The 15004-nt window shown below is 42.6% G+C and overlaps 1 protein-coding gene across 5 annotated transcripts; it reads left to right on the top strand.

Moving 5' to 3' along the window:
* The first annotated feature begins 418 nt into the window (after positions 1–418).
* Positions 419–13703, top strand: LOC142994007 (complement factor H-like). Of its 5 annotated transcripts, none has more exons than XM_076144652.1 (9): positions 419–629; positions 712–900; positions 1461–1640; positions 1823–2014; positions 7116–7151; positions 7251–7346; positions 7418–7669; positions 7787–7954; positions 8044–8779. In XM_076144652.1, the coding sequence occupies exons 1-9, from the start codon at positions 572–574 to the stop codon at positions 8076–8078; spliced, it is 1206 nt and encodes a 401-aa protein (XP_076000767.1). In that variant the 5' UTR covers positions 419–571; the 3' UTR covers positions 8079–8779. The 5 variants fall into 5 exon arrangements, with proteins under 5 accessions (XP_076000767.1, XP_076000765.1, XP_076000766.1 ...); XM_076144650.1 differs by having other exon boundaries at positions 420–629; positions 7415–7669; XM_076144651.1 differs by lacking the exons at positions 7116–7151; positions 7251–7346; positions 7418–7669; positions 7787–7954; positions 8044–8779 and adding exons at positions 2358–2393; positions 2493–2588; positions 2660–2911; positions 3030–3197; positions 12968–13703 and having other exon boundaries at positions 422–629.
* Positions 13704–15004: the final 1301 nt, after the last annotated feature.

The following is a 15004-nucleotide window of genomic DNA, read 5'->3' as shown; positions in this document are numbered from 1 at the left end:
TGGGTTATATATGCTGGTCTGTTTCCAGATATAATTCCATCAAAATACATGAAATTATGACCATTAAAGGTGACTTTTGTGTGAATGTTAAATGTGGTATATCAAGTCTCAAGTCAAGAAGAAGTCCTCAGTGATATTTGAGTCTAGTCAAACGAACTCTCGACTCAGGTCTAAGTCTGATTAGGAATGATTGGGACAACAAACGATGCAGAGCTCATGAGCGTCCAGCAGATGGCGATCAGAGTAATTTGAATAGATGCTTTCCCTTCTGTTCTGGTTCCTAGTCTAATGCATTTCCCCCCCTGTGTGTCTACATTGTGTGCTTTGGCTTGGCCCTGTGTTGGTCTTTCAACATGCTGACCTCTGACCTCAGCCGTTTTGGGAAATGACATGTTGTGTGTCTTCCCCACCCTCTGTGTTGAACACTGGATGAGCCCAGTGCATTTTATCTGCCTGCCCTCAGTATTCCAGTCAGCATTTGTAAACAGGACCTCGCCAATTATTTACTGATCCTGGTCAGAACCAAACTCTCAGCTCTGCTTTATGGTTGTGTGATTTCATTGCAGACAAAATGTCCTTCAGAGGCCTCAGTTTTGTTCTACTGATTTGTTTTGCTGGAGTGTTACAGGGTAAGAATAATGGACTCTGTTACATGGATAGTTTAATAGCATGTTTGTCTTTGTATTCTCTCTTTTTTATCTTGTGTTTCAGCACAATATTCATCACCCTGTCCACCTCCCAATCTGGTTGATGGGTTTTTGGCTCTTGACCAAGTGAGTTATGCTCATAGAACGAAGCTCACTTACGCCTGTGAAGGCGGAAAGAAACCAGCAGTGGAGGGCTGGTGGGCAACAATCACGTGTGAAAATGGCGAATGGTCACATAAGCCAGAATGTATCGGTATGTGAAGCATTAACATCTCAAGTCTGTGTTGTAGGACAGAGGACAGAGTTAAAGTACATTAAAGTTAATGTACATTCAGTGTTTTCATCGCCATCTCTGTCTTAACAGCAGTAGTAACAATCAATACCTTGCTGCACAATCTAACAGGCACCACATAACTGATTCATTGCATTCAAATGCAACGGTGTAGGGAGGCGATGGCTCAGTGGGTAGAGCTTCCGATTGGGACCGGAGGGTTGCCAGTTCAAGCCCCTGCTGGGGTGCCCCTGAGCAAGGCACCGAACCCTCAATTGCTCCCCCCTCTGCGAAGGGTGGTAATGTAATGTCGCTTTGGATAAAAGCGTCTGACAAATGATCGTAATATAATGTAATGTTGTACAATGAAAACACCCTCGGCTTGTGATGTGAAACTTTGGACACAGCTGAAAGTATTAGCATTACTGTATGTCTACATCCAACATAAACTAATGGTCCGGTGAGAGGGTGATTAAGATGACTTGGTCAAAGACAAAGGTTAAATATTAAATGTATTCAAATACATCTTTGTTTTTCCTCAGATGAAAATGCCTGCTTACCGCCAGATATTCCCAATGCTAAATACAAACGAAACGTGATTGGACGCTATAATAATGGAGAGAAAATCCTCATTACATGTGATGATGGATATGCTCACCAAAGCCCCGATGCTGCGGCCCAATGTAACAATGGAACATGGCTGTCTGTGCCCGTCTGTGAGAGTACGTTTGAAAATGAAATTTGGTGGTAGAAAGATCACCTGCTTCTTCCAAAATGTCTTGTCCTGTCTGGTATAGCATTCATTTTAATGCTGCACCTATATGGTTACAGTGCACATCAATGAAAGGTTCAATTCAGATATCTTTTCTTTTGTCTTACTGATGATATATATTCTTATTTACAGAGAGCATTGATGCCTGTGTCGCACCGCCCAAAATCCCTCATGCTGTGGTCATTCATCAGAGATTTCAAAACGTGTTTGCTGACGGATCTAAAGTGTGGTATGATTGTAAATATGGATATGTCACAGTGGGAACAATCGCACAACAATCCCTCAGCTGCAGCGCTGGACAATGGAGCGAACACCAACCATGCAGTGAGTGGACACGGCATCTTGAGAAGTATTTTAGCATCTTGCTCCAATTGCCGCCATGAGAGAAAGATCTGGCTTTAGTTGAGGACATATGGAGTTGCAGAAATCCAAACATGAGTCAATGGTTACATTGATAACTCAGTAACCTCGACTACAATAGCAGAAAAAAATTATAATACTTAAAACCAAGAAAAACACCCACCTCTGGACGTGGAGCTGAATGTGTTCCAGGCTTGTCTGGTCCATCTTTTAGGAGGCCACGTTCATGATTTGGTTTTGAGAAAGATTCTTGTCTGCTTAAAGAGCTTGTGACTATTTGTCCATCCATCCAAATTGTTCATTTCAGAGCCAAAGCCGCCTGTTACAGTTGGGGCCGGTTCAGGTAAGACGAGAAATCCATTTCTGATCTGTACAAGTGAATCAAAACATTACTTAATTCATTTCACAAATTAAATATTTCTTCACATATGGACTCTCTGAGGGAGTGGAAGCACACCAGGCACTGGACACAGTGTGCGTCCACCTACAGTGGAGGATGGAGGAGCTAATGCTCATGGGAGACCCACAGCAGGTGGAGGTATGTTATTGAAAGAGAAATATTTCGAATACAGTGTTTCAATATTTATATTTTATATGAATTGCAAGCAGGAGGAAGACCTACAGGGGGGGGAGCAGGAACCACTGGTAGGGAGCCCAGTAGACCTGGTGGCAGCGGGACACCAGGTGGAAGTTCCCTAGTTAGCAGATGTGGAGACAGACCCCTTGTCCCAAATGGTGACGTTGTGGAAGAAACTGAAACATATCTGAGGTACAAATGTGCTGCCTTCTACAAACTGGAGGGTCCAGACAGAGTGATGTGTCACAGCCACGGCACCTGGTCACAGCTGCCCTCATGCACAGGTAAATGCAAGTTAATACAACTGCATAAACAATAATATTTATACTAATAATAGTGCTTAATGTCTAAGATCTTACCTGAAAATAAATATCATCTCGGTTTTCTGTTCTTTCTGTTCAGTTGAGACTTTCTGTGTTGTGAATCCTGGTTCACCCCTTCTGCCTCAATACTCTCGACCTTTAACTGAGAGTAAAGTTATCAGCGAAAACAAAGTTGAGACCTTTTATTGTTACTCGCAGTATTATTCTCTGGGGCGATGTGAGAATGGATTGGTTCGATTTACCCAATGTAAGTACAATTAAACTCTTTGTTAGATACTTTAAGACACATTTATACACAGTTACATTCATGCTGCTTTGTTATCTGGTTGTTTGTAGGTTGTCATGATTATTATCATCAACACGTGAGTTGATTTTGATTTTTAAATCTGTTTGATAAAAATATGTATATTACTGCCAGCTCAGTCCCCAGGGACTCAGCTTGGGAACCGGAGGGTCGCCGGTTCGACTCCCGTATGGACCAAGACAGTGGACTGGCAGCTGGCGAATTGCCAGTTTGCCTCCATGGCACTGCGGAGGTGCCCTTGAGCAAGGCTGCTCCATGGGCGCCGTATCATGGCTGCCCTGCGCTGACCCCTCTGTAATGCATGTGTGTGTGTAAGAGGGGCACGCAAGACACATTTCTGATTGACGTGTTTGCATGGTGACGTGTTCACTGGTGATTTGACCCAATAAGTCATCTTTCTAAAACAACAGCAATTTTAGATCTAGAATAAAAGTGACTGATATTCAATTATTAAAATGAACAAAGTTTCATAAAGCTTGATTACTTTAAAACTGTTCTCTTGTTCCCAGAATCTTTGCACCTGAGGCTGTTATGTGGAAGGGAAGGGACCGCTGACCTTTGGGCCACTCAACACAGAATGGAGAAAAGAAAGTTGAAAATCAACAGAAACACATCTAACAAGATCTAAACTACGTTTATGTGGATCTACTGGATCCAAAATATAAATAGCTAATGTAACAGCAAACTGTTTGGCTCTTGTATTGTATACACAAGCATGTTGTTTGTTTATCTGGTAAGCTTGCAATAAGTAAACAAAAAACATGTGAACATTATCTTGTTTTGTCTGGCATAGCCCAGCAATAAATTTGATAAGAATGACTTATAAACAATGAGAAGCAACAGAACCATCACTACAGTCAATTCTATACAGTAGATGAGCTTCATCATCATCATCATCATCATCATCACTCAAACTTATAAGTAACCTTAACAATATTTCCACTTTGAATATCATTTATTGATGAAAAGGTGTGTGTGTGTGTGTGTGTGTGTGTGTGTGTGTGTGTGTGTGTGTGTGTGTGTGTGTGTGTGTGTGTGTGTGTGTGTGTGCGTGTGCGTGTGCGCGTGCGCGTGCGCCTGTGCCTGTGCCTGTGCCTGTGCCTGTGCCTGTGCCTGTGCCTGTGCCTGTGCCTGTGCCTGTGCCTGTGCCTGTGCCTGTGCCTGTGCGTGTGCGCGGGTAGGTGGGTGGGTGGGTGTGTGTGTGACTGAGATCATTCATACACACAGACAGAAAAAAAAATCTGCTGTAAGGGGAAAAGGGCCACAAACACACATTCAGCCTCTTAGGTCATCACTCAACCCCCGATGGGATTGCGCTTTCTTTTGCCGCGTCACACACACACACACACGCACACACACAAGATGCAGAGGTGGAAGAGCATCAGGGCTTTGCATCACAGAGGAATGGGACAGACACTGGATTCATCTCTCAAACAGAGGTGCCTTTCACTAACCTGCATAAAAACGTCCAATCCAGGCCAAGTTGTAATTGTGTCACGTGTGTCTGATGTTGAAGTTAAGCCACCCAGCACTGACTCTGACCGCACAGATGTTCAACAACACCAACAACACTAAAAGTCCCTACAGTGCACTTATACCATAGGGATCATCACACACACAGACTAACATTTTGGGTGTGCTTTTAAAACCGTACTCTTGGCTGCTGCACAAACACAGCTTGCTTCTCCTTTAGTGTTGCTAGTACTACTTTATGTGTTTTATAAGAAGATACAGAGTTACTGGTTATTCCATGGACACATTCTGAGTAGACTTTCCTTGGTGTTTGGATTGTTACTATATCAAGATGTAAGCACAGCCCGTCCTGCCCGATCACACACATGAGGGGGACAGAAAGTCCTCATTGATGATATACTGTAGGTGAGAGTCTAGTCAAACAAACTTGTGACTCAGGTCTAAGTCTGATTAGGAATGATTGGGACAACAAACGATGCAGAGCTCATGAGCGTCCAGCAGATGGCGATCAGAGTAATTTGAATAGATGCTTTCCCGTCTGTTCTGGTTCCTAGTCTAATGCATTTCCCCCCCTGTGTGTCTACATTGTGTGCTTTGGCTTGGCCCTGTGTTGGTCTTTCAACATGCTGACCTCTGACCTCAGCCGTTTTGGGAAATGACATGTTGTGTGTCTTCCCCACCCTCTGTGTTGAACACTGGATGAGCCCAGTGCATTTTATCTGCCTGCCCTCAGTATTCCAGTCAGCATTTGTAAACAGGACCTCGCCAATTATTTACTGATCCTGGTCAGAACCAAACTCTCAGCTCTGCTTTATGGTTGTGTGATTTCATTGCAGACAAAATGTCCTTCAGAGGCCTCAGTTTTGTTCTACTGATTTGTTTTGCTGGAGTGTTACAGGGTAAGAATAATGGACTCTGTTACATGGATAGTTTAATAGCATGTTTGTCTTTGTATTCTCTCTTTTTTATCTTGTGTTTCAGCACAATATTCATCACCCTGTCCACCTCCCAATCTGGTTGATGGGTTTTTGGCTCTTAACAAAGTGAGTTATGCTCATAGAACGAAGCTCACTTACGCCTGTGAAGGCGGAAAGAAACCAGCAGTGGAGGGCTGGTGGGCAACAATCACGTGTGAAAATGGCGAATGGTCACATCAGCCAGAATGTATCGGTAAGTGAAGCACTAACATCTCAAGTCTATAGTGTGTGCATGTGTCCGTGTGTGTGTGGCCTGTTTTGCTAGAATTCCTAAATGATTCATTTTATTCAAATGCAACATTGAACAATGAAAACACAGTCAATAACGGCTTGTGAAGTGAAACTTTGGACACAGCTGAAAGTATTAGCGTATGTCTACATCCAACATAAACCAGTGAGAGGGTGATTAAGATGATTGTGGCGGTAGTGTGTAGTAATGTGTAGGTATTTTTAAAAGACTGGTTGATGGTTAAATAGTAAATGTATTCAAGTACTTTGTTCTTTGTTTTTCCTCAGATGAAAATGCCTGCTTACCGCCAGATATTCCCAATGCTAAATACGAACAAAACGTGATTGGACGCTATAATAATGGAGAGAAAATCCTCATTACATGTGATGATGGATATGCTGACCAAAGCCCCGATGCTGCGGCCCAATGTAACAATGGAACATGGCTGTCTGTGCCCGTCTGTGAGAGTACGTTTGAAAATGAAATTTGATGGTAGAAAGATCACCTGCTTCTTCCAAAATGTCTTGTCCTGTCTGGTATAGCATTCATTTTAATGCTGCACCTATATGGTTACAGTGCACATCAATGAAAGGTTGAATTCAGATATCTTTTCTTTTGTCTTACTGATGATATATTTGCTTATTCACAGAGAGCATTGATGCCTGTGTCGCACCGCCCAAAATCCCTCATGCTGTGGTCATTCAGAGACAACAAGACGTCTTTGCTGACGGATCCAATGTGCTGTATGAATGTAAAGATGGATATGTCACAGTGGAAACAGTCACGCAACAATCCCTCAGCTGCAGCGCTGGACAATGGAGCAATCACCAACCCTGCAGTGAGTGGACACGGCATCTTGAAAGGTGTTTTAGTATTTTACTCCAATTGCCCCCATAAGAGAAAGATCTGGCTTTAGTTGAGGACATATGGAGTTGCAGGAATCCAAACATGAGTCAATGATTGTATTGATAACTCAGTAACCTTGACTACAATGGCAGAGAAATTAATAATACTTAAAACCAAGAAAAAAACAGCCACCTCTGGACGTGGAGCTGAATGTGTTCCAGGCTTGTCTGGTCCATCTTTTAGGAGGCCATGTTCATGATTTGGTTTTGAGAAAGATTCTTGTCTCCTTAAAGAGCTTGTGACTATTTGTCCATCCATCCAAATTGTTCATTTCAGAGCCAAAGCCGCCTGTTACAGTTGGGGCCGCTTCAGGTAAGACGAGAAATCCATTTCTGATCTGTACAAGTGAATCAAAACATTCCTAAATTCATTCCACAAACTAAATATTTCTTCACATATGGACTCTCTGAGGGAGTGGAAGCACACCAGGCACTGGACACAGTGTGCGTCCACCTACAGTGGAGGATGGAGGAGCTAATGCTCATGGGAGACCCACAGCAGGTGGAGGTATGTTATTGAAAGAGAAATATTTCGAATACAGTGTTTCAATATTTATATTTGATATGAATTGCAAGCAGGAGGAAGACCTACAGGGGGGGGAGCAGGAACCACTGGTAGGGAGCCCAGTAGACCTGGTGGCAGCGGGACACCAGGTGGAAGTTCCCTAGTTAGCAGATGTGGAGACAGACCCCTTGTCCCAAATGGTGACGTTGTGGAAGAAACTGAAACATATCTGAGGTACCAATGTGCTGCCTTCTACAAACTGGAGGGTCCAGACAGAGTGATGTGTCACAGCCACGGCACCTGGTCACAGCTGCCCTCATGCACAGGTAAATGCAAGTTAATACAACTGCATATAACAATAATATTTATACTAATGATTGTGCTTAATGTCTAAGATCTTACCTGAAAAACAATATCATCTGTTTTCTGTTCTTTCTGTTCAGTTGAGCGCTTCTGTGTTGTGAATCCTGGTTCACCCCTTCTGCCTCAAAACTTTCGACCTTTAACTGAGAGTAAAGTTATCAACGAAAACAAAGTTGAGATCTTTTATTGTTACGCACAGTATTATTCTAAGGGGCGATGTGAGAATGGATTGGTTCGATTTACCCAATGTAAGTACAATTAAACTCTTTGTTAGATACTTTAAGACACATTTATACACAGTTACATTCATGCTGCTTTGTTATCTGGTTGTTTGTAGGTTGTCATGATTATTATCATCAACACGTGAGTTGATTTTGATTTTTAAATCTGTTTGGTAAAAATATGTATATTACTGCCAGCTCAGTCCACAGGGACTCAGCTTGGGAACCGGAGGGTCGCCGGTTCGACTCCCGTATGGACCAAGAAAGTGGACTGGCAGCTGGCGAATTGCCAGTTTGCCTCCATGGCACTGCGGAGGTGCCCTTGAGCAAGGCTGCTCCATGGGCGCCGTATCATGGCTGCCCTGCGCTGACCCCTCTGTAATGCATGTGTGTGTGTAAGAGGGGCACGCAAGACACATTTCTGATTGACGTGTTTGCATGGTGACGTGTTCACTGGTGATTTGACCCAATAAGTCATCTTTCTAAAACAACAGCAATTTTAGATCTAGAATAAAAGTGACTGATATTCAAGTATTAAAATGAACAAAGTTTCATAAAGCTTGATTACTTTAAAACTGTTCTCTTGTTCCCAGAATCGTTGCCCCTGAGGCTGTTATGTGGAAGGGAAGGGACCGCTGACCTTTGGGCCACTCAACACAGAATGGAGAAAAGAAAGTTGAAAATCAACAGAAACACATCTAACAACATCTAAACTACGTTTATGTGGATTTACTGGATCCAAAATATAAATAGCTAATGTAACAGCAAACTGTTTGGCTCTTGTATTGTATACACAAGCATGTTGTTTGTTTATCTGGTAAGCTTGCAATAAGTAAACAAAAAACATGTGAACATTATCTTGTTTTGTCTGGCATAGCCCAGCAATAAATTTGATAAGAATGACTTATAAACAATGAGAAGCAACAGAACCATCACTACAGTCACTTCTATACAGTAGATGAGCTTCATCATCATCATCATCATCATCACTCAAACTTATAAGTAACCTTAACAATATTTCCACTTTGAATATCATTTATTGATCAAAAGGTGTGTATGTGTGTGTGTGTGTGTGTGTGTGTGTGTGTGTGTGTGTGTGTGTGTGTGCGTGTGCGTGTGCGCGGGTAGGTGGGTGGGTGGGTGTGTGTGTGACTGAGATCATTCATACACACAGACAGAAAAAAAAATCTGCTGTAAGGGGAAAAAGGCCGCAAACACACATTCAGCCTCTTAGGTCATCACTCAACCCCCGATGGGATTGCGCTTTCTTTTGCCGCGTCACACACACACACACGCACACACACAAGATGCAGAGGTGGAAGAGCATCAGGGCTTTGCATCACAGAGGAATGGGACAGACACTGGATTCATCTCTCAAACAGAGGTGCCTTTCACGAACCCTCCACTCCACCTGCATAAAAACGTCTATATCCAGGCCAAGTTGTAATTGTGTCACGTGTGTCTGATGTTGAAGTTAAGCCACCAAGCACTGACTCTGACCGCACAGATGTTCAACAACACCAACAACACTAAAAGTCCCTACAGTGCACTTATACCATAGGGATCATCACACACACAGACTAACATTTTGGGTGTGCTTTTAAAACCGTACTCTTGGCTGCTGCACAAACACAGCTTGCTTCTCCTTTAGTGTTGCTAGTACTACTTTATGTGTTTTATAAGAAGATACAGAGTTACTGGTTATTCCATGGACACATTCTGAGTAGACTTTCCTTGGTGTTTGGATTGTTACTATATCAAGATGTAAGCACAGCCCGTCCTGCCCGATCACACACATGAGGGGGACAGAAAGTCCTCATTGATGATATACAATAGGTGAGAGTCTAGTCAAACAAACTTGTGACTCAGGTCTAAGTCTGATTAGGAATGATTGGGACAACAAACGATGCAGAGCTCATGGACGTCCAGCAGGTTCGTAGTCTAATCATTAGACTAGGAACCAGAACAGAAGGGAAAGCATCTATTCAAATTACTCTGATCGCCATCTGCTGGACGCTCATGAGCTCTGCATCGTTTGTTGTCCCAGTCATTCCTAATCAGACTTAGACCTGAGTCACAAGTTTGTTTGACTAGATTCACACCTATATAATCAATGAGGACTTTCTGTCCCCCTCATGTGTGTGATCGGGCAGGACGGGCTGTGCTTACATCTTGATATAGTAACAATAAAAACATCAAGGAAAGTCTACTCAGAATGTCTCCATCTAATAACCAGAAACTCTGTATCTTCTTATAAGAAATCATGAACTAGTACTAGCAACACTAAAGGAGTGTGTGTGTGTGTGTGTGTCACATCACATCACACAATCCCATCGGGGTTGAGTGATGACCTGAGAGGCTGAATGTGTGTGTGTGACCCTATTCCCCTTACAGGAGAATTTCTTTTCTGTCTGCATGTGTAAGTGATATCACTCACACACCCACACACCCATACACCTACACACCTACACCTACACACACACACACACACACACACACACACACACACACACACACACAGAGAAGTGACTGTAGTGATGGTTCTGTCACTTCACATTGTTTGTGTGTCAGACAAATCAAGATAATGTTTACATGTTTTTTGTTTACTTATTGCAAGCTTACCAGATAAACAAACAACATGCTTGTGTATACAATACAAGAGCCAAACAGTTTGCTGTTACATTAGCTATTTATATTTTGGACCCAGTAGATCCACATAAACGTAGTTTAGATGTTGTTAGATGTGTTTCTGTTGATTTTCAACTTTCTTTTCGCCATTTTTTGGCTTTTCAACAAGTGAGATATGCTCATGAAGCGAAGCTCGATTATGCCTGTTAAAGAGGAAAGAAACCAGCAGTGGAGGGCTGGTGGGCAACAATCACGTGTGAAAATGGCGAATGGTCACATCAGCCAGAATGTATCGGTATGTGAAGCACTAACATCTCAAGTCTATAGTGTGTGCATGTGTCCGTGTGTGTGTGGCCTGTTTTGCTAGAATTCCTAAATGATTCATTTTATTCAAATGCAACATTGAACAATGAAAACACAGTCAATAACGGCTTGTGATGTGAAACTTTGGACACAGCTGAAAGTATTAGCGTATGTCTACATCCAACATAAACCAGTGAGAGGGTGATTAAGATGATTGTGGCAGTAGTGTGTAGTAATGTGTAGGTATTTTTAAAAGACTGGTTGATGGTTAAATAGTAAATGTATTCAAGTACTTTGTTCTTTGTTTTTCCTCAGATGAAAATGCCTGCTTACCGCCAGATATTCCCAATGCTAAATACGAACGAAACGTGATTGGACGCTATAATAATGGAGAGAAAATCCTCATTACATGTGATGATGGATATGCTGACCAAAGCCCCGATGCTGCAGCCCAATGTAACAATGGAACATGGCTGTCTGTGCCCGTCTGTGAGAGTACGTTTGAAAATGAAATTTGGTGGTAGAAAGATCACCTGCTTCTTCCAAAATGTCTTGTCCTGTCTGGTATAGCATTCATTTTAATGCTGCACCTATATGGTTACAGTGCACATCAATGAAAGGTTGAATTCAGATATCTTTTCTTTTGTCTTACTGATGATATATTTGCTTATTCACAGAGAGCATTGATGCCTGTGTCGCACCGCCCAAAATCCCTCATGCTGTGGTCATTCAGAGACAACAAGACGTCTTTGCTGACGGATCCAATGTGCTGTATGAATGTAAAGATGGATATGTCACAGTGGAAACAGTCACGCAACAATCCCTCAGCTGCAGCGCTGGACAATGGAGCAATCACCAACCCTGCAGTGAGTGGACACGGCATCTTGAAAGGTTTAAGAGAAAGATCTGGCTTTAGTTGAGGACATATGGAGTTGCAGGAATCCAAACATGAGTCAATGATTGTATTGATAACTCAGTAACCTTGACTACAATGGCAGAGAAATTAATAATACTTAAAACCAAGAAAAAAACACCCACCTCTGGACGTGGAGCTGAATGTGTTCCAGGCTTGTCTGGTCCATCTTTTAGGAGGCCATGTTCATGATTTGGTTTTGAGAAAGATTCTTGTCTCCTTAAAGAGCTTGTGACTATTTGTCCATCCATCCAAATTGTTCATTTCAGAGCCAAAGCCGCCTGTTACAGTTGGGGCCGCTTCAGGTAAGACGAGACATCCATTTCTGATCTGTACAAGTGAATCAAAACATTCCTAAATTCATTCCACAAACTAAATATTTCTTCACATATGGACTCTCTGAGGGAGTGGAAGCACACCAGGCACTGGACACAGTGTGCGTCCACCTACAGTGGAGGATGGAGGAGCTAATGCTCATGGGAGACCCACAGCAGGTGGAGGTATGTTATTGAAAGAGAAATATTTCGAATACAGTGTTTCAATATTTATATTTTATATGAATTGCAAGCAGGAGGAAGACCTACAGGGAGGGGAGCAGGAACCACTGGTAGGGAGCCCAGTAGACCTGGTGGCAGCGGGACACCAGGTGGAAGTTCCCTAGTTAGCAGATGTGGAGACAGACCCCTTGTCCCAAATGGTGACGTTGTGGAAGAAACTGAAACATATCTGAGGTACCAATGTGCTGCCTTCTACAAACTGGAGGGTCCAGACAGAGTGATGTGTCACAGCCACGGCACCTGGTCACAGCTGCCCTCATGCACAGGTAAATGCAAGTTAATACAACTGCATAAACAATAATATTTATACTAATGATTGTGCTTAATGTCTAAGATCTTACCTGAAAAACAATATCATCTGTTTTCTGTTCTTTCTGTTCAGTTGAGCGCTTCTGTGTTGTGAATCCTGGTTCACCCCTTCTGCCTCATTACTCTCTACCTTTAACTGAGAGTAAAGTTATCAACGAAAACAAAGTTGAGATCTTTTATTGTTACTCGCAGTATTATTCTAAGGGGCGATGTGAGAATGGATTGGTTCGATTTACCCAATGTAAGTACAATTAAACTCTTTGTTAGATACTTTAAGACACATTTATACACAGTTACATTCATGCTGCTTTGTTATCTGGTTGTTTGTAGGTTGTCATGATTATGATCATCAACGCGTGAGTTGATTTTGATTTTTAAATCTGTTTGGTAAAAATATGTATATTACTGCCAGCTCAGTCCACAGGGACTCAGCTTGGGAACCGGAGGGTCGCCGGTTCGACTCCCGTATGGACCAAGACAGTGGACTGGCAGCTGGCGAATTGCCAGTTTGCCTCCATGGCACTGCGGAGGTGCCCTTGAGCAAGGCTGCTCCATGGGCGCCGTATCATGGCTGCCCTGCGCTGACCCCTCTGTAATGCATGTGTGTGTGTAAGAGGGGCACGCAAGACACATTTCTGATTGACGTGTTTGCATGGTGACGTGTTCACTGGTGATTTGACCCAATAAGTCATCTTTCTAAAACAACAGCAATTTTAGATCTAGAATAAAAGTGACTGATATTCAATTATTAAAATGAACAAAGTTTCATAAAGCTTGATTACTTTAAAACTGTTCTCTTGTTCCCAGAATCGTTGCCCCTGAGGCTGTTATGTGGAAGGGAAGGGACCGCTGACCTTTGGGCCACTCAACACAGAATGGAGAAAAGAAAGTTGAAAATCAACAGAAACACATCTAACAACATCTAAACTACGTTTATGTGGATCTACTGGATCCAAAATATAAATAGCTAATGTAACAGCAAACTGTTTGGCTCTTGTATTGTATACACAAGCATGTTGTTTGTTTATCTGGTAAGCTTGCAATAAGTAAACAAAAAACATGTGAACATTATCTTGTTTTGTCTGGCATAGCCCAGCAATAAATTTGATAAGAATGACTTATAAACAATGAGAAGCAACAGAACCATCACTACAGTCTATTCTATACAGTAGATGAGCTTCATCATCATCATCATCATCATCACTCAAACTTATAAGTAACCTTAACAATATTTCCACTTTGAATATCATTTATTGATGAAAAGGTGTGTGTGTGTGTGTGTGTGTGTGTGTGTGTGCGTGTGCGTGTGCGTGTGCGTGTGCGTGTGCGCGGGTAGGTGGGTGGGTGGGTGTGTGTGTGACTGAGATCATTCATACACACAGACAGAAAACAAAATCTGCTGTAAGGGGAAAAGGGCCACAAACACACATTCAGCCTCTTAGGTCATCACTCTACCCCCGATGGGATTGCGCTTTCTTGTGCCGCGTCACACACACACACACACGCACACACACAAGATGCAGGGGTGGAAGAGCATCTTGGGCTTTGCATCACAGAGGAATGGGACAGACACCACCTGCATAAAAACGTCTATATCCAGGCCAAGTTGTAATTGTGTCACGTGTGTCTGATGTTGAAGTTAAGCCACCCAGCACTGACTCTGACCGCACAGATGTTCAACAACACCAACAACACTAAAAGTCCCTACAGTGCACTTATACCATAGGGATCATCACACACACAGACTAACATTTTGGGTGTGCTTTTAAAACCGTACTCTTGGCTGCTGCACAAACACAGCTTGCTTCTCCTTTAGTGTTGCTAGTACTACTTTATGTGTTTTATAAGAAGATACAGAGTTACTGGTTATTCCATGGACACATTCTGAGTAGACTTTCCTTGGTGTTTGGATTGTTACTATATCAAGATGTAAGCACAGCCCGTCCTGCCCGATCACACACATGAGGGGGACAGAAAGTCCTCATTGATGATATACTGTAGGTGAGAGTCTAGTCAAACAAACTTGTGACTCAGGTCTACGTCTGATTAGGAATGATTGGGACAACAAACGATGCAGAGCTCATGGACGTCCAGCAGGTTCGTAGTCTAATCATTAGACTACGAACCAGAACAGAAGGGAAAGCATCTATTCAAATTACTCTGATCGCCATCTGCTGGACGCTCATGAGCTCTGCATCGTTTGTTGTCCCAATCATTCCTAATCAGACTTAGACCTGAGTCACAAGTTTGTTTGACTAGATTCACACCTATATAATCAATGAGGACTTTCTGTCCCCCTCATGTGTGTGATCGGGCAGGACGGGCTGTGCTTACATCTTGATATAGTAACAATAAAAACATCAAGGA

The sequence above is a fragment of the Genypterus blacodes genome, unplaced genomic scaffold (assembly GCF_046128005.1).
Source record: "Genypterus blacodes isolate CSIRO-AG114 ecotype Tasmania unplaced genomic scaffold, CSIRO-AGI_Gbla_v1 ptg000029l_1, whole genome shotgun sequence".
NCBI classification, from domain to species: Eukaryota; Metazoa; Chordata; class Actinopteri; order Ophidiiformes; family Ophidiidae; genus Genypterus; species Genypterus blacodes.
Note: the sequence above shows the minus strand (reverse complement) of the source record. Positions and strands in the feature narration are given on the sequence as shown.

Coding starts and splice junctions, on each gene's coding strand:
- LOC142994007 (XM_076144648.1), top strand. CDS start 572: ATGTCCTTCAGAGGCCTCAGTTTTGTTCTACTGATTTGTTTTGCTGGA. Junction 2,589..2,656: donor GAGACCCACAGCAGGTGGAG/GTATGTTATTGA, acceptor ATGAATTGCAAG/CAGGAGGAAGACCTACAGGG. Junction 3,198..12,967: donor ATTGGTTCGATTTACCCAAT/GTAAGTACAATT, acceptor GGTTGTTTGTAG/GTTGTCATGATTATGATCAT.